The 19,223-nt window shown below is 44.4% G+C and overlaps 1 protein-coding gene across 3 annotated transcripts in view; it reads left to right on the forward strand.

Annotated features, from left to right (window-relative positions):
• Nucleotides 1–3,081: 3,081 nt before the first annotated feature.
• ERICH1 (glutamate rich 1) overlaps nt 3,082–19,223 on the forward strand; it is a 78,094-nt gene continuing 61,952 nt past the window's right edge. For 2 of the 3 annotated variants that reach the window (XM_082481455.1, XM_082481457.1), the window contains exon 1: nt 3,082–3,142. In XM_082481455.1, the coding sequence (XP_082337581.1) occupies nt 3,121–3,142 (22 nt within the window). In that variant the 5' untranslated portion in view covers nt 3,082–3,120. Of the gene's footprint in view, nt 3,143–14,569; nt 14,643–19,223 lie in introns of all 3 variants that reach the window. The other variant, XM_082481456.1, reaches the window with a different exon arrangement.

Genomic DNA, 19,223 nt, shown 5'->3' on the forward strand with positions numbered 1-19,223 from the left:
ATCACCACCAATTCAGAGAAACTTGGATTTGACTGTGCGGCTTTACGCGCCACGTAGACAAAACATTCTCCTCAACACCTCTGTCAAAAGCCCTCTGTGTTTGCTGGTTGTTAAATACTTGCTTAAAGCATTTCTGACTTCACTCTCAGTGTAACTTCGACTTGTATCAGAAATTTAAACTCATTTCAGGGGGACTAGAAACTCTAAAAAGTTAAGGAAGAGGTATGCCCTACACCGTTCTAAGCGCAAACTAGATATATGTTTAACTAAATGCAAATAGCACTTTATAGTACTAAAATGAAAAGCCAAAAATAATCTGAAATAGAATCAACAAATTTATTTGACAGTCCTAGTTTTTACTCCGTGTGTAACTGAACAATGGCATAATAAATGCATTAACTTAGGAAAATTATGTCAGATCACACAGGGTCTGACTACAGCACTCAGAATTCAATCTCCGATGTACAACATTGTAATTCATAAAACTATTAAACATCGTCTGAGTCTGTTTTAACCACATACCAGACATTTTGAAAAGCATGGAAAATGATGGGGGGGGAACAACCTTTCAAATATAAATGACAAAATCTAGTTAGCACTGTAAAAATAGCTACACACAGTAAAATTAAAACTTGCAATCCTGAAAGAAAGTGCTTTGTGCAAACCATCTGGAAATGACTTGAAAGTATAATTGCTATGGTGCAGAAAGCACAGCAACATAAAACTTCTACTCTTCCTCTTTTACCTGTTTTCCAGATAAAACACAAAGCCGGGAATGAAACTAATGGCAGCTGCGAAAGGCTGACACCTCAAATACATTTGCATTATCAAATAGTATTACCCCCTGCTCTGGACCAGAGTCGCTTTTTAAAACAAGTCCAGCACATCTAACAGGCTCCCGCGACACATCCCAAGCTGCGGTACAAAGCGTTCAGCTACTGAAGACCCCACTCGAGATTTCTGAGCCATCTGCCCTTGGCTTTGCGCTCGGTCACGCTCAGGTGACCCTTCCTCCCGGCAGGATGTCCCCTTACAGCCACCTACTACCTAAACGACTCGGGGTATTCGGCATTTCAAATTTCGGTAGTGTCTCCCCCCACACACACTTGCGATGCTGCTCCGAAGCACACAGAAATATAACACAGAACACTCCAGCACCGAAAAGGGCACTTCACTTTCACAGCTTTGCACTCGGGGTCACCCCCCCGCCCCGAGTGACTGGAGCCGCCCATCCCGTTCTAAGTGCTTTAATTTGGAAGAGATTCAAACATCACCGGCTCTCCGAGACCCGTTAAGCCGGTGTAAGCCTGTGCCGTCACGAAGCACCGTCGGAAACAAACAGCAAAAGGTTCGTCGCTGCAGAGGAGGAGCCCTCGGAAGTTTCGGGGAAGTTGAGGCCGAAGCACTTATACGCGCGTTTATGGCTGAACGCCGAGCACCGGCACCGGCGGCACAACCGGGGCACCGGCAGTGTAACAATTAGGTTATGAAGGCGACAGAAAGTGGGGATGGAGAAAAAAGGCCCCCCGGCACTTTCCCCTCCCCCGCACCGGCCCCACTGCACCGCACCGCGCCGGACCGGGGCCGCCCCCTCGAACCCGCCCCGAGGTGGTGGCGGCCGCCGGGCGGTTCGCCGGCTCCGCTCCGGGAGGCGAGACGGGCCGGGGCGCGCCACGGTTTTAATATGATGCTGGTTAATTATTTTATTTCTCCGGCCGACGGTGTTTCAAAGGACCGCGGAGGCGCTCGGCCGAGCCGGCGGCAAAACGCCACCCTCCCCGCGGGGAGAGCCACCCGCCATCGCCCCGGCGACCGGGCGCAGCGCGACAGATGAGGCCGGTTCCCCGCCGCCCGCCTCCGCGCTCCGCCTGCGCGCCCGCGGACTTTTCCGACTGCGCCGAGCCCTGCGCGCCCGCGGCGGGGCAGATGCGCGGAGCCGTGCGCGGGACGCGCCCGCCCCCTCCGCTGATGCCGGGGGCTGCGGGTCCACCCCCCCCGACGTACCCGTGGCGCGGCACGGCACGGCGACCGGGAAGGACGAGGGGGGAGAAGGGGGGGAGAAGCGTGCAGGCGGCGGCACGGCCGCGGGTGCAGCCCCGGCTCACCCCCCTCCAAGCCCCGAGAATCACGCGCTCCCAAAATTTAAACCGCCGCCGGTACTGCAGCTCCGCGCACAGCACCCCCCGCCCCGCCGCTCCCTCCGGCCAAACCGGCCGCACGGAGGGTCCGTCCGGACCCCCACACCGTTCCTCCCCTTTCCCCCTCCCCCCCGCCTCTCCCCGCGCTCCGCGGCCGGTGCCATCCCGCAGCCGCCCGGCACCAGCACAGGGCACCCCCGACGCGCACCCGTCCTGCCCGGGCTGTGCCGTGGGGAGACCCCCACCACGGCCCGCGCGGTGCCGGGACACGCGGATGTCGGGGGAGGACACAACAGCCACCACCGACGGCGGCGGTGGCCGGCGCGCCCGTCCCCGACGGCGGCGGTCCCCGCAGGCAGCGGCACCCCGCACCCGCGGCAACCGGCACCCCCGTTCCCTCCGCTGCCTGAGGCAGGAGCATCCCGCGAGCGGCGCTCCCGCCGCCCCGACGGCGGCTCCCTCCCTCCCGTCCCCTCCGTTCGTTACCTTTTTCAGCGCTGACATTCTAGTGCATTATTAACGCGGCGGGCGCGGGCTGCGCGCGAGGCTGCCGGTCAGGTGCAGGAGACGCCCGGCCGGGAGCGGCAGCGGCAGCGGGAGCGGGAGCGGGAGCCGCGGCGCCCGCCCAGCATCACCCCGCCGCCGCTCACCCCGCCGGGGCGCCGCCGCCGCCCGCTCCCCCCCCCCCCCCCGCCCCGCGCGCACCCCCGCCCTCGCTCCCGCGCGCGCGGCGGCGGCGGCGCCCGCCGGCTTTGCGCAGCCGCGCTCCCCCTACCGGAGCCCGCGTGCAACAGCGCCGACCACAGCGGGCGAGCAGGCGGGGCGGGGCGAGGGGCGGTGAGCGAGGTGAGGGCACGCCCCCGCCACCGCCTTCGCCAATGGCGCGCCTCCGGTCCCGTGACGGACAGGCGCGGCGGCGAGCAGGAAGGAGGGCGAGCGCGGAGCTACCGGTTGTGCGGGGCAGGTCGGGCCGCCCGGGACCATGGCCCTGAGCAGGAGGGAAGGTAAGGCAAGGTAGGGTAGGGTAGGGCCGGGCCGGGCCGGGCCGGGCCGGGTGAGGGGGCATCGAGCAGGGGTGTCTCTGCCGCTGTGCCCGCTCCCTGGAGCTGGGGACAGAAGGAGTCGGGGGGGTGCGGCCGTTAACGGCCCCGGGCGCGGCCGCCCTCAGCTGAGGCGCGTTTCCGTCCGGGCGTACCGTGCTGCCGCGGTTCCTCGCGGCCGCACCGCGGGGCTCGCGTGTCCCTCCCCCGCGGGTGAGGGCGGTGGGAAGCCGGAGGTGCGGAGCCCGGCGGCGGGGGAGGCGGGCGGCCTCGGGGGCTGGCTGCCCGCGGGAGACGCCCTCAGGGAAGGGGGGGGCGGGTGCCGGGTGGGCCGGGGCGCGGCGCGGCCCTCCGGGCTGCAGCAGCGCGGCTTCACGGTCCGAGCCCTCCTCGGAGCTCCTGTGCCGCGTCCCCTCAGCTGGGAGGCGCCGGGGAGAGCTCCTGCGTACTCCTGTCTGGGGGCTGGGAGGGGGCAGCGAATAGAACCGCTTCTTTAACTACAGAGTGTTTTAAGATGAACACTCGGTGTGCGTATGTGTGTGTACTCGTTGTTAGTGGCCGCACAGCTTAGCTAATTTAAAGTGGATTAGCACAGCTCTGACATAACTATGGTACTCGGCTTGCAAAGAACAACAACAAAAAATACTTTCTTCTCTCCAAGCATAACTTCAGCCCATTTGGCTTGCCTTTATGTTTTACAAGACATGGCCCTGTGCAGAAAGAACGCATTAACAAATACACAGGTGTTCTTTATATGGTATCTTGTTCTTAAGGGAGGTTGAGTAGGGCTGAGCTGTAAGAGCACTGAGTGCTTGCCTACTCTAGCGACTTTGTGGCTGGTTCTCGAATTTTCAAACAGTTCTGGCATCCTGAAACTCAAATCCTTCCTGTGAGGATAACAATGCGAGAGTGAGACTGAACAGCAAGTGTTAGTGTTTAAGCTATTTACTGGCTGACTGCAACTAGTGATAGTTTTGAAGGAAGAATAAAACCGGAGTAGTATTCTCTGTGGTTTAGGTGCAACTTCATTGTGAGAAGTTGAGAAGGCTGATGCAATAACCGTTTTGCTTCTAGTGTGACTTCCTTTGAGGAAAGGTAGAGAATTACAAATTGATGTCTTCTGGGAGAAAGTTAGAGAGTTGGGAAGATTGAGTTCATTCACTTGTAAATAAACACGTACCTCTAGAGCTGAGAGCGGGGGAAACAAATTCCAAAGCACTCAAATTGTTTAAAACCAAAGGCCGTATAAAGAAGCATTTGATTCTGTAGCGTGGAAGAGAGAGCTAAAATGATTGTGCTGAGTGACTGTCTTTACTGTGAAAATTTAGAAATCACTTAAGTTTTCTTCAGCTGTTCCTTAGCGCGATGATTTAAGATTGGGAAGAAAATACATCAAGGAATAAAAGGATGATGGGATGCCATGTGGTTACTTGGGATGAAATAACAAAATTGCAAGAGTTTACAACCTCATCTGATCAGCTTCTGCCACTGATAGCATATATGGAAACTGGTGAGTTTCTATTGTGTAAAACTATATACATTTTTTGAAAGGCAAGTGTCTCCAAAAAGAGATGAAAAAGATTTAGATGCTGCTCTTTAAGGGTTTTTTTTCTTCCTGTGTATAGGAGTAGGTTAAAGATGCTGAAGATAGACTTTTGTCTGCATTACAAGTGAACATTAAGCGTTTTATTTTGTATTGAACTGGACCATGATGCAGAATAAATGGGAGGGTCAACAGCTTGTAGGTCATGGGTCCAGTCGTTCATGAAGAGACTCTAAACAGCAGAAAAACAGTAATCCAGCAGTGCATTTAAGTGAAATGCACTTTACCAGGAAAGGGTTGGGCAGGTGTAACGGAGAAAATGCAAAGTTTTTTGATTTTTGTGGGTCTTTTTGAGTTGCTCATGTACCAGTGATTTGTAACAGCGCTAGAGGTAGTAGCAGTTGTCATTATATGTATTACTGACAGGATGATTATCCTCTCTAGGACAGCTGGATTCATAATTCATAGCTGTGAAACATCATCATTTGCATCTTTAAAGCTGTAGTCAACATTCTTGAAAGTTTGTGCAGCCCTAAAGGAAAACTATCATAAAGGTTTATAGAGTGGAGTTCCAGCTACTGAAGGGTAGAGTTAAGATATTGGTGTAGGTGTAGTATATATTACCAACCTTAATTGCTAATAAGGAGTGATACAAAAGTTAGTATGACATACAAAGGATGATCTTGTGGTACTACAGGAGACTATGTATTTGATACATTAAACTGAAAATCAAATACGGCCACTTGATAGTCATCAGCAACAAAAGGTTTTAAACAGTGAAAGTATTGCATCAAGGAGTGCTATTTTCACCTCTTTCTGATGACTCAAATGACTTGGGCTTGGGAGAGGAAGCTCATACTTGTAGTAGGGATTGAAATGAGAGTGCAGTTCCTTAGTTTTACGGTTTTGTTGCTTTTTTGTGTGGTTTTTTTTTTTTCTTTTTAAAAGGCCACACCAAGTATTAAATAGCCTAATTCTTGTGTAGAAACACACCATTTTTTTCCCGTTTCTAATTGTTTAAGAACAATCTTCCGTCTTACGGATCTTGCTTTTTTTTTTTTTTCTAATTATTATTTTTTTTGCTTTTTTAAACTCAACATAACTTTTGGAAAACACTTTGAGGCTTATTCTGAAGAAAAAAAAAAGGATAAAACCCACTTTCTTAGGATGGGGGTCTTTTCTTTCATCAATATATGTTTATCAATAAGAGAAATATTAATTAGAAATGGAGTTTGCCTGACACTATTTTCTTTTGCTTTGGGAGAGGTATCTTGCCTTGCCCTCCCACTCCCCAAGCAATTAACAGTGCATGTTGCTTTCAGTGAGCAAAGATTTATTACAACTTACCAAGATCTAAATTTTATTTGGATTGTAGTTGAATAAATAATGAAGATCTGAGGTTTTTGGTAAATGTAGAGGTTCCACAAGAACAGGTGTAATTGACTCTGCCATTAAAACCTGGGTGGGGGGACACCTTAGGTCATTTTTTGTTGCTGACTTCAACCTTGTGTCTGGATGAGAAATCTAGCCAAGGAGAATGGCCAACACGGTAATGAAGAAGAGGCTGAAGTGATAGGTCTGATGGCTTTATATTTAGAAAATGCATGAGAGTAACTCATGCTCACAGATAGCTGAATATGTAGAGCCTGACATAATGTCATCTTTGGGGTTCTGCGTTTTGTGTGGGTAAGGTGGTGGGGTTTTTTTTGGGGGGGGGGATTGGTTTTGGGTTGGTTTCTCTTCAGAAATTACACTGTGGAGCAATTGTAGTCTACTTGGCAGTGAGATAGGATGGTCCACAAGAGGTAGATAGGACTCTGTTTAAACATACTAGGATATTTTTAGGGACAGGTGTATGTATTTGTGTTATTTAGTAAAAGAGGTAAGTGGGGGAGGAGGTGATATGTGCCATTTTGGTGTGTTGATTTGGGATTATTTTACTTTTAAAATCATCAATGTGTGATGCCTTTCACTCGACACTAGTTTTGTGCTTCTTATTAGTAGATTTCTGGAATATGTGGGCTGTTTCAGAGCAATCCATAAAAAGCTAAGGTTGTGTTGTGGTTTAACCCCAGCCAGCAACCAAGCACCACCCAGCCACTCGCTCACTCCCCCACAGTTGGATGGGGGAGAGAACTGGAGCGGTAAAAGTGAGAAAACTCATGGGTTGAGATAAAGACAGTCTTATAGGGAAAGCAAAAGCCACACATGCAAGCAAAGCAAAACAAGGGATTCATTTGCTCCTTCCCATCGGCAGGCAGGTGTTCAGCCATCTCCAGGACAGCAGGGCTTTGTCACGCATAACAGTGACTTGGGAAGACAAATGTCATCGCTCTGAATGTCCCCCCTTGCTTCCTCCTTCTTCCCCCAGCTTTTATTGCTGAGCACGACATCATGTGTTAAGGAATATCCCTTTGGTCAGTTGGGGTCAGCTGTCCCGGCTGTGTCCCCTCCCAACTCCCTGTGCACCCCCAGCCTACTCACTGGTGGGATGGGGTGAGAAGGAGAAAAGGCCTTGATGCTGTATAAGTACTGCTCAGCAATAACTAAAGCACTCCTGTCTTATCAACAGTGTTTCCAGCACAAATCCAAAACATAGCCCTCTACTAGCTACTATGAAAAAAATTAACTGAAACCAGCTTAGATTGTTATTTCCAGTAGGCAGTATGTGGTTTCTTGTGTTTTCAGTTGTCTTTAGTTCCAAAAGTTGAAAACTATTCCCTAGAAATTTGCATTTCTATTAAGAGTTGTCTAATGGCTTAAATTAAAACTCTCTATATGACAAGAAAGAAAAGAATAATTCTGTCTCGTTGAAACTTCCAGTATTTTGTAATGATAGGATATTTTGTATAATGTTGGTTTCTGTTATATGTATATGTGGGGATGCTTTCAGAAATTGCTTGATATTATGTTACAATTAAATATTCAAGTCACAGCAAAGTGTGATATATTTAGTCCCTGAAGAAGGCTATATAGACATTCTGTTGTATTTATATTTTATATGAACTTATGAAAATTTCTTTTAAATAAAACTTAAATGATCCACAGTCTTGTTGAACTTTTGGCTGTGCTCAGTGATATTACCCCTGCCAGTTTCATGGTTTGTTTTGTAAATACTAGTATATTTAGCTTCATTTTAGTTTCATATGAGAAGAGGGAGCAAGCTGTCTCTTTAAAATTTCCAGATTTTTTTTATCTTCAGTAATCTGAACTGTATGAATTTTTTACTGTTTTCAATTATTCTTATAGCAGTGCTGAAGGCCATTACAGTACTATTTTTCCTGTTTTTCCATGTTACTCCCAGCATCTATTATAATATTTAAATTCAGCCCACATGTGTGGTATAGTTTAATGTTCACTTCAAGCAATATGCTATTTGCATCTGAATAAGAGTTCTTTAGGTTGAAGTAAGGTTTAAACTTCCTGAAATCTAGAAAATTTATACCTGTGCTGGCAGGGGACTGGTCTTGGTGACCAGTGAGGCCTTTTTTTTTTTTTTTTTTTTAACTTTCCCCCAAAATCTGTCTCAGAAGGAGGTGGGAGAAGTCTCTTAACAGCTATGGTTTACAGTTGGCCCAACTTTGAGTAGCCAGAATGATTATTATTATTCAGCAAAGTTGAGCTCCTTTAGTAAGGGTGATTGAGATATCTTTAGACGTTCTGAGTGAGATCTGTTTGACTGTGCCAGGTAAGAACAAGATATAATGGTGCAGTATGAGAAATGTATTTTTAAGTATTGTGAAAGATGCTTAGAAAAAGGGATAGCATGCACAAATTGAAATAATGGTGAAGATTCTCTGTTTTCCCAGGACCGTAGTAGGAGTATACATCTTACAAGGTTTCACTACGAGGCAGACAGCGTTCTCGTGAACAACTGGAACAAAATCCCGATGTTCTCATTGTGTTGGTTATGTAGCTTCTTCTCTGTGTCATGTCAAGTTTATTAGATGTCTAAGAGCTTGTGGCTGCAATTAAGGTGGCCTACGGAGAGATCTCTAAAGCCTTTGTTGAGACAGGAGGGCACGATCTATTAGTTGGATTCTTACTGAACTACACATTCATGCAGAATTTGCTGACAGATGTAAGACCAGTCTTACTGATTTGAAACTGCAATGTGACACAGAGATCGTGCTTGATGAAGCTGAATCAGTTTTGTCTACGTTAAGAAGAGAAAACAAATGTCTGCTTTTCCTAGTGAATAACTTACTGTCTTATATCTGCGATTTCTATGAACTGTGTTGACCTGTGCGCATCCAGGCCAATCTCGAGTGCTGAATCACTCTCCTATTGTGACTCACTCCTTAATTTAGGTGAATACATAAATGTGGGGTACGTAGTCAATATATTCTTTTCCTTTCCGTCCTTTCTACCCTACTGACCTGTGCTATATACTTCAATAAGTTGCTTTTGTTCAAAAATTGCCTCAAAGATAGGAGAATGGTATATTACCGAGTTTCAGATAAGAAAATGGTTTTCCATATATTGTAAAAAAAATTAGTGCTAGGTGAAAAGACAAATGGAGCCACATTTTATGGACTACTGTATGAGAGCACAAAGCTGAAGGTTTTTTACACTATGCAGTTCTTGGACTGTAATAAAGAATAAGACAGGAGTAAAATCTAGGCAACTAGCATCTGGTTTTAATGTCTGACAGGATGTAGAACACTAATAGATACTGTTTCAGTGAGAATGTCAGAGGTCTTGAGACAAACCTTGACATCGTGAAGTTAGTATTAGACACTAGATTTAAAACAGCAGCATCTGGGCTGCTTGTGCAGCTCCCCATGACTTTTCGGTTAACAACTGTACTGAGATGCAGACAGCTGCTATCCAGTAGTTCAAGCACAGAATTCATGTGACCTTGAATACAAGTAAATCTTTCTGTTATTTGATTCCCAAATAGTGGGTTCTCCTTTTTCCTTCTAAATATGTAGTAGTAGCTTTAGCAGTTAAGAGTAAAACGATCTATGTTATATGAAATGTCAATTAGATCAATTGTAGAACTGGGAAGTTTACATTCTGTCAAAAACAGTACAATTTTTTCCCCTTTAAGCTATCATTTTATGAGACTAGTAGAACTAAAAGATTGTGTAAGAAGCTAGTCAAGTTAAAAATAATTGGTTTGTGATACCAGCATTTCATCATGGTGTTCCTACTTAGTTTTAGTTCCAGAGTTTTGTAGTTGAAAAAAAAAAAAAACCAAAACCAAGCAACCCACCATCCTTGACATCTGCTGACCCAGATGATAATTGCTCAGGGGGGCAATGGGGTGAACAGCCTTTGTTCAAAAAAGTGCTTTCTTTGCCAAGGCAGATAGTTAAAAGTAAGGTATATGAGGCTGAGAGACAGTGCCTTACAGACCAAAAGACTCTTCTTCAGAATCAAGGTTTCTAACCTGTTGAGAGATCTTCATAGGAAACAACTACATAATACAGAATTCCTTAATATAGTAAGGAGGGGGAGAAAAAAGACCAAGGCCAAACAACTCGAGCTTTTCAAATGTGAGTAACAAACATGGCGTGTGTGGTTTTTATGCCAAAGGTGATTAAGCACTGGAAAAAACTAATGTGAATTATTTAGTTCTTCCACTTCTTGAAGGGCCTCCAGAGTATTTTGAAATATATTAAAAGTATTCAGACACAAGTTGTCAGTCTCAATGTGGATAGTTGTGTAAAATTACTTCTTCCAGTCATTCAAACAAAATAGCCTAGTGCTTTTTCTGGTTGTAAGGTGCAAGTGAATTCCACCCTGAAATCTGGAGCTGAAAAATTACTTGGTATCTTCCTCAAGAAAGAATTTCTGAGAATAACAGTGCTGTTCAGAAACAAGAACTATAAATTTATGGAGAGATGCAGTAAAGTCAGAAGTATGAAAACTGAAGATGTTGTAGATGATCTGCAGAATGGCATCCTCTTTGGCCAAAAATAAGATCTTGTAAAATGTTAGCTTCTATGTATGTCTACAAATGCCTTTTTCAAGAGACAGTAAGATTCAGCCTGAATTTTCGGCAGCAGATCTTTCAGTCCGTACTTTTATCCTGTTTCATCCTTTAGCTACTCTTGTAAGAGCCAGTTACCATAGCTTCACCTGCAGAATGAGGACTGCTTGCAGACCGTGAACACAAAACAAAATACTACAAAATCGGAGGCTTCCCATTCCTATATGCATGAAACTGTACTTTGACTACAACTTCGACTACTGTGTATTTCACACTTTTTTTTTTCTTTTTTCCCCTTTGGAAAGATCAATTTTGTTATTCCCATGACAGTGCTTTGCTTTGGTTTGCACACACTCTGTCGCTGGTGAAATAGAAGTATGTCACTCTTGGAGAAGCTGACCTTGTTGGTGGCAGGAAAATGCGTTTTCCTTTTCCTCTTCCTGACTTGAACAAGAGCATCCGTTCTTAAATATAACATACACCTTTATGATGATCTGAGCAATGGTTCTGGGATCTTTGATCTTTCAGCTGTGTCCATTATGATTTTGCATGAGGGGTTTTGGCTGCTGGGGTTGATGATTGGAGGTTTTGTTGTTGTCTGGGAGCAATGTGTGTGTGGCTCTTCTTGTATTGTGAAATTCAGGTCAAGATTAATAAATTTAATTATCTTTAGGGGTCCTGTGTATTGATTTCCGTTGACTATAATGGGGGCTTGTACTCAGTGCAGTATCATCTGTACTGAGGACATCTTGGACACCCAGTGGCTGGTCAGCAGAATTGGTGTCTTGTGTACGCTCAGTCTCTGGAGGGATGTCTAATGTGTAAACTGAGTATGATGCCTTGCATGTATCTACTACTAGACATCATAACCGTGTGGTGGATTGTCCCTGGCTGAACACCGGGTGCCCACCAAATCTGCTGTATCACTCCCCCTCCTTGGCTGGACAGGGGAGAGAAAATATAACAAAGGGCTTGTGGGTTAAGGACAGGAGATCACTTGCCAATTAAGCTCACAGGCAAAACAGACTCAACTTGGGGAAAATTAATTTGTTACCAATCAAATCAGAGTAGGGTAAAGAGAAATAAAAACTAAATCTGAAAGACCTTCTTCCCACCGCTCCCTTCTTCCTGGGCTCAACTTCGCTCCCCATTTTCTCTACCTCTGCCCCCTGAGTGGTGCAGGGAGATGGGGAATGGGCATTGTGGTCAGTTCATCACACATTGTTTCTGTGGCTCCTTCCTCCTCAGGGGAAGGACTACTCACACTCTTCCCCTGCTCCAGCGCAGTGTCCCTCCCATGGGAGCCATACCTCCATGAACCGCTCCATCATGAGTCCTTCCTACAGACTTCTCCAATGTAGGTCCCTCATGGTGTCACAAGTCTTGCCAGCAAACCTGCTCCAGCACGGGCTCCTCTCTCCACAGGTCCTGCCAGGAGTCTGCTCCATCATGGGCTCTCCATGGGGTCACAACCTCCTTCAGGCAGCCACCTGCTCTAATGTGGTGTCCACAGGCTGCAGGTGGATATCTGCTCCACTGTTGACCTCCATGGGCTGCAGTGGGGCACCATGCCTCACCATGGGGTGCAGAGGAATCTCTGGTGCCTGGAACACCTCCTCTCGCTCCTTCACTGGCCTTGGTGTCTGCAGAATTGTTTCAGATATTCTAACTCCTCTCTTCTGAGTGCTGCTGGTGTTAATGCTGTTTTTTTTTTTTTTTTTTTTTTCCCTTCCTAAATATGTTACCATAGAGGTGCTACCACTGTCAGTGATTGGTTTGGGTTTGGCCTTGGCCAGGGGCGGGTCCCGTCTTGGAGCCAATTGTCATTGGCTCTGGTGGACATAGGTGAAGCTTCTAGCAGCTGCTCACAGAAGCCACCTCTGTAGCTCCCCCTGCTACCAAAACCTTGCCATGCAAACCCAATACAAACTGCAAACTGAATTTTGGCCCTAGTGTCCAAAGTACAAACTAGGTGCCTTTGTCTTTTTGAGGCATGACCCAAGAATCACTGTGTGTCAGGCCAAACAAATACAGAGTGAAGACCTTTGTTCAACAAGTTGGCGTTGAGCTACTCCTTCAGAAAGAGTCCAGAAGACCTAAAACATGAAACTCCGTCCTGTATGGTTAAAGGACAAGTAAGCTTTGTGGCGAATGGTTAAAGGGAATGGATAATAGCTCCTAGCCAAAAGTTATCATCACTCTTCCATCTGCTAGCTGGTAAGAATGGCAGTCTGCTAACATTTTCTGTTTGTAGCAGTTTCTTAAAATTAGAATTCTTTTATACCCTATTGCTTTGGGTCCTACTGAAATCCAGGTATCTTTTTCAAGAGCCACTTGGAAGAGAGTGGTCCTCTTGAGCATCTCCAGTCAAGAGTTCTGTCCAGTCATAATTAGAGAAGAGGAGACTCTCCAGTTAATAGGGTTGTTATACCCAACTAGGTAAGGCCCTGAAATAATCTGCTTTAGTTGGTCCTACTGTGAGCATTAGGATTAGACTAGATAATGTCCGGAGGTCCCTTTGAACCGTAACAGTTCTGTGATTTTTATGACCATTCTGTAAAGTAACTGTCCTGTCATGGCCTTCGTAGGAGATGTGATACTTGCATAATAAAAGAGACTTCAAGGATTTAAATCCTTTTGAGTATCAGAGAGTAATTCTGCACTAACAGAGATGAACTGAATGTTTTAATGAAGCCTTGTCCATATGTTCTGCATGTGGATTATCTTTTTGTCTGCTCTTACCATCCTCTTCTGTTCTGCTGTGCTATCCTTTCTTCTGCTTTAGCAGAAATAGCTTGTTAACACATCTTACACATGAGATGGTTTCAGAAGAAATTCCTGACTCTTCCCTTTTTGGAAAACTCTTCTGTTTGTAAGAGAGAGAGAGACCAAGTAGGGCAACTTGCAAGCTTCACAGAATTCTAATGTGTTCAGTGCTCTTGATGCCACTTGTTTTATTCTTGCTGCCCGAGTTGCTTTTGAGTAGGCAGAAGGCAGCTGACTGAGAAACATGGTGGGGGTGCTTACAGTATGTATGGCAAGTAGCCAAAAGTACGTGGCAAACATTCTCCACAGAAATGTTTTTGAGGAAACTGTTGCCTCCTACACTTGGCTGGACAGGAACACTTCTGATGCTGTTCAGAACTTTGTTTAGTTATTCAGCATGCTTTTATTACAATCTGTAGCCTTAACTGAGTTTTAAGTCATGCTGTCAGCCCCGGGAGAACCTTTATAAATCTGCAGTGCTATTCCAGTGTTGGCACATGTGTGTTTGTGGGTAGTCTGCTTTTGTACATAAGAAACTTAAAGTGGTGTTGATTTAATATATAGATGCTAAATTGCATTTACTTGAAGGAAGCTTTTTACTCTTATCACAAAATTGTGGTAGAAAAATCCTGGATGTTCACAATTTGTATCACTAGTCAGCATGTGTCCTGCACTCTGGAGTTATGCTTTGCTTTGTTTATGTTATGTTGAACTGTGGAGACCTGGTGCTTTTTCAGCTTTCTAATGGATTTGTACTTTAATATTTCTGCCCATGAATTGTCAAGAATTAGCCATGGAACTAGTTTGGTACATATTGCAGCTTACTCTCATTTCTGAAAATACTGGCTCCTTTTTGTCACTGAGGAATTCCTGGAAAGATACGTCTTCTGGTGTTGCTTCAGCTTGTTGCATAGCAGGAACATTCAATGCTTTCAATTACAGGCTGGGTATTTTGAGTGTTGCAAAACTTTTGAGTGTTGCGTGTTTTCAGTATAATGGTGTAGGCTCTTAATAATGCTGTATTTTAAATATAGCTATATTTTGAGTGAAAGTACAGTGGCTCTACAAATTAAAATCTTCCAGTGTTGGCTTTTTAAACCATGTTATTTGCCACTAATACAAGCCAAATTATACTTCTTTTAAGTGGAAAACTTCATGCCAGTGGGATTGCTGTGAGGAAGCTGAGCAAAGTCTCATCCTAACGCTCTAAATGAGTTGTGAGTATCCATTTTTATGTACTGCCTTTAAATGTGACTGTATCTTAGGTACTGCTGAAGTAGTAAGCAAAGTTCAGGATCTTGGTTACTGCACTAAGATGTTTTGTGGGTTTTACTGCTTTAAAAAAACAACAGCCATGCAGTGGGTATAACTAGTAATTTATTCTTTCTTTATGAATATCTGTCTTGACTTTCATTAGCTACACTAATGGTGTACAACTTATCTGGTATTGTTTGACATCTGATGACTCCTTTTTTCTAGCTTTAACTTGAAAGATCTCGTTTTGACCTCTTGTTGATCTAACAGTGGTCTAAATCTTTCATACATATAATGAACCCAAAAATCTGTTTTGTGTAATAGATCCACCATTATGTTAGGAAAAGTTTTCCACCATAATGTTAGGAAAACTTTTCTTTCCCTGGTGACCTTTGTACTAGCTAAGATAATTTTTGTCTATTCCTTTTAACAAATAAAAGGACCCAGTGTGATCACATGCATCTGATCTCTGGCTTAGTTTGTGTACATGTCAGTAACCAAACATAAGGAACCCTGGAGTGATCAATGAAGAATATAGTACTAAAAGCAATTCTCAGTGCAGTTGGTTCTAGTCCTTTATGTTTGCAGTCAGTCCTGTAGTGTTTATAGGAGTTAGAGCTCAATGTAAGGGACTTCTCTAACTACATTGCTTTATTTTCTCCTGTTAGTTTGTTAGAAGAATGTTGCAATACTTCTAGATGTTCATCAGTGCATTGAGATTAGAGGCTAATGACGAATGAGAATTGCCAATGTTTTTGTGGCATGATCTTATGCAATCTTATCCTTGAGCAACATAACACTTCTCACTACTTGCTTAAAATTCTTCCAGTGTTTGTTTACTTATGCTAAACAGCCCAAGCTCTCCTTATTCTTCTATGTCTTGTTGGTTATTGTAAAATCTCTTCTCTGTGTCTGCTCAGGTTTGAGTTCAGCTGATTTGTACACAGCAGACTTAAGGTTGTACAAGGTTTCTGGTGAGGTCTCCCTAGATTCATATATAAATATAGTTCATTTTCCTGTCTTAGGTTAAAAAATACTTGATAAGGTCTTGGATCACATTGTCGTTGTACATGACCTCCACCACAGTAATGCTCAGTCTCTCTCATGATTGACATAGTCATCTCCTGTTTAGTAACCCCCCGCACCCCTTGGGGTGGGGGGAAAAAGTCTGTGAGGTTTAATTTCTCTCTTTATAACCCTGTTAACAGAGGCAGTGTCAATGTAGCCTGGTCTTCCCCTACAACGAAAGAGTGAAGACTGTCTTTAAACCTTTAGGATTTGGGCCAAGTATTTCTGTTATTATTACTGTGCAGTACCCACTTTGGGCCATATGCCTAGCTCTAGCATTGTGAAGTTTCCTTTGTATAATCTTGAACTGTTCAATCTGTTCTACAAAACTGGTGTGACATGCACAACTCTTGCCCCCACCACCACATGTGTGCACATGATGTCTAGCAAATCCAGGTAGATTCAGAACACAAAGTCATCTTTAGTTGATGATCATAAAAAGTCTAAGGTTTCTCTTGTCTTCATTTACTTTCAGCATCTTGTCTTCAATACTATACATCTCGCAGCATAAAGAATCTATCTGTTGTAGTATTAAAGTCTTGTCAGATTCCTGGAGGTGAAAGAACACACAAAATAAGGCAAGCACTTCTTCACAGTTCTGTTTGTGCTTCTGTTTGGGTTCTGGAGACATCAGCAATGGAAAAGTCTTTCCACATGCTACTCAGAACTAAAATGGTGACTAAGTCTGCTGTGATAACACAGAACTCTAAAATATGGTGGTCCCTGGGCCATGCTCATCTAACCTAGAGGCTTAGGGCTTCCTCCAGTTGTCAGTGTGTGACCAGGTGTTCAGAGCCATGTTTTTCTTCAGTAACATATAGCTATGGGGAATTTTTTTCTTCACATTGCAGAATACATTCCCTATAGAACTCAGAAAGCATCTTCAGTCTTCAGTATTTTGGGAGTAATGAGCTATCAATTATACCTCAGAGAAATAGAGCCATGATAAGCTACTGTGGTAGTTTTTAAAGACTTACCATGGATTGGGTGAACTCAAGTCTTCCTTTCATTAAATCTTGCCTGGTCTATGCCATATAAAACTTGTTGGATTACTATCTGCTGTCCCAGATTTGGTAGGGAGGTAAGGACAGTTGAAAGCAACGCAGAGCTAACGCTAACATTCTATGTTGCTTTCAGCTGCATCCACATCACTGCCATTCTTGGCCCCTGAACCTCTTAGGTTATCTGCTTTCCTTTCTCTCTTCCAGTTTCTCATCTGTTAGTTCCAGAGACTGCTTTGTTCTAAGAGGAAAGATATATTGCAGTAGTCTGTGCAAGAAGGCTTCCCTTTTTTTCCTTGTAATTGGCTTCTTATTGCTGTTCACATTTCTTTCCTGTTCGATTGCAGGCTCAGTTCCAGAGATAATTCCCCTCAAACTATTCTTTCTCTTCCAGACTCAAACACCAGGCTTTGTATTATGTGAATACAATTTTCAAGAATGTCCTCAAAAACATACCCAGTAGAATATATTAAATTCCTTCCCTTGTACCTTGTGCATTAACGGTGTATGTAAATGTGACAATTTTTGTTGGTTCTGATTCCAAATAGTGTACCCCTCATCTTTCTGTGGTCTCCCTCATCTTTTCATGAGGTCTTTTTAAAAACACATCTCAAAATTGTATCTGCTTGTTTTGAGACATCTGTCTGCTACAAAAAGTTGAAAAGTGTTCCTAGACTGGTCTATTGAAAGACCACAGGAATCTGTACAGATCCTCCATTAGTTACATTGACTGGAAAACAACGGCAACAAATAACCATAGGTATTTGGCTATGCTACGGGTATGGTGAGAGCAAGTCTTATTCCATTTTGGATCTCAGACAGGTTAGGTATGTCTCTGGTAGTAGATATTTTTCCTTGATTTTTCTTTATTGCTAATCTCCTGTTAAAAGGTAGTTATTTTTAAGTGTTTGAGCAGTTATTACCAGATGGACTTCTCTGCTGCATACTGCCAAAGACAGGTTAGGGAGAGTTTTGAATAGGGGAGAAAAGCTGCTCTGTAGCATCAGGCATGACCAACCTCCCATGGTTAAGCCAGTGCTCATGCATATCACAGGATATCTTTTTTTAAGTAATTGTAGCAATAAAACCCTGAGGAAAGAGCATCCTCTGTCATCTGAAAAATGTTTGGGTAGCTCAGCTCTGAGACTCTGCAAAGCAGAGTGCTTCTTTGGAGCATGTAAAGCTGCTGAGTATGGCAGGATAGATATTCCTCAGAGCCTACTTTCCTTGTGCATTGATATGCAGAACAAATTTGTTCAAAAAGTTTGGGGCCACAAGCGGGGTTTCTTTGGTTTAGTGGTTTGGGTTATTTTATTCAGGCTAGAATAGCCAAATAGTTTAGGCTAAATCCAGTTTCAGTCTTTTTTTTTCAGCTGCTCTCTAGTGATACCACCTTCTTCGTTCTCTTGAGGAAGGTGTACTGCTGGGATACATTGCTTCCTGCTGTCTTCAGAAGGCTTGAAATACATCTAGTTCCAAACAGGGAGCTTAGTCATACCTAGGTGTCACCACTGCTCGTTTCCATTCTGTTGTGATTATTGGGACTTACTAATCATCTGAAGAGATGACTTTGCAGTGCAGAGATGCACTGATAAAGATGTGAAAGCTTTGCAGGCAATAAAGAACTCCCACCATTCTGCACCCGGCTGCTTCTTCCTGTGTCTGTTGGAAAAACCAGCCTGTAGGATTGGATGCTGCTTTGGTGTTGGCAGCTGAACAAGATCTTTGCTGAAGTAAATCTAGCGCTGCTACTGATCTAGATACTTCTTTCTAAGCCAGAGAGATTTTTGTGAAAGAATACTTTCCTCAGTATTCCCACCCTCCTAAGGCAAGCGTTGTTTTAGCTTGCTTTCTTAAGCACACGGATTAAAGACAGGGAGAGCCCCATGTGAATGAGAAGGAATGAATGTAGCAAAACTGGTCTCGTATTGCTTTCTGAAGCAAAGCTAGTGTGTATATGAGTATAGTCCCTATATTTTAAAAAGGAAAGAAAAAGAGTGAAGTTTTGTGGGTTGTTTTTTTTGGGGGGGTATCTGAACAGATGACTAGAGAAATCGGATTTCAAGATGGTGAGCATAAAATCTACTGTAGCTGTGAGGAGGTGGGCTCTCATCAGCAGACTTTGATAAAATGTGTTTGCATATATAAATTCATCAGTATCTTGATGATCATTTGCTTTGGAAGAATACCTTTCTCAATGCAAGTGCTTGAATGTTAGTTTTATGTACTAGTTTTGACTGTGCTACAGTTAATTTTCTTTATAACAGCTCCTGTGGTGCTATGTCTTTTGGATTTGTGTTGAGAACAGTGTTGATAACACAGGGATGTCTTCATTATTGCTGAGCAGTGCTTGCACAGCACCAAGGCTTTCTCTGTTTCTCACACCACCCCACCAGCGAGTCGGCTGGGGGTGCACAATGAATTGGGAGTGGGCACCGCTGGGACAGCTGACCCCAACTGACCAAAGGGATGTTC

This window comes from Vanellus vanellus, assembly GCF_965231255.1.
Source record: "Vanellus vanellus genome assembly, chromosome: 3".
In the NCBI taxonomy this organism is placed as follows: domain Eukaryota; kingdom Metazoa; phylum Chordata; class Aves; order Charadriiformes; family Charadriidae; genus Vanellus; species Vanellus vanellus.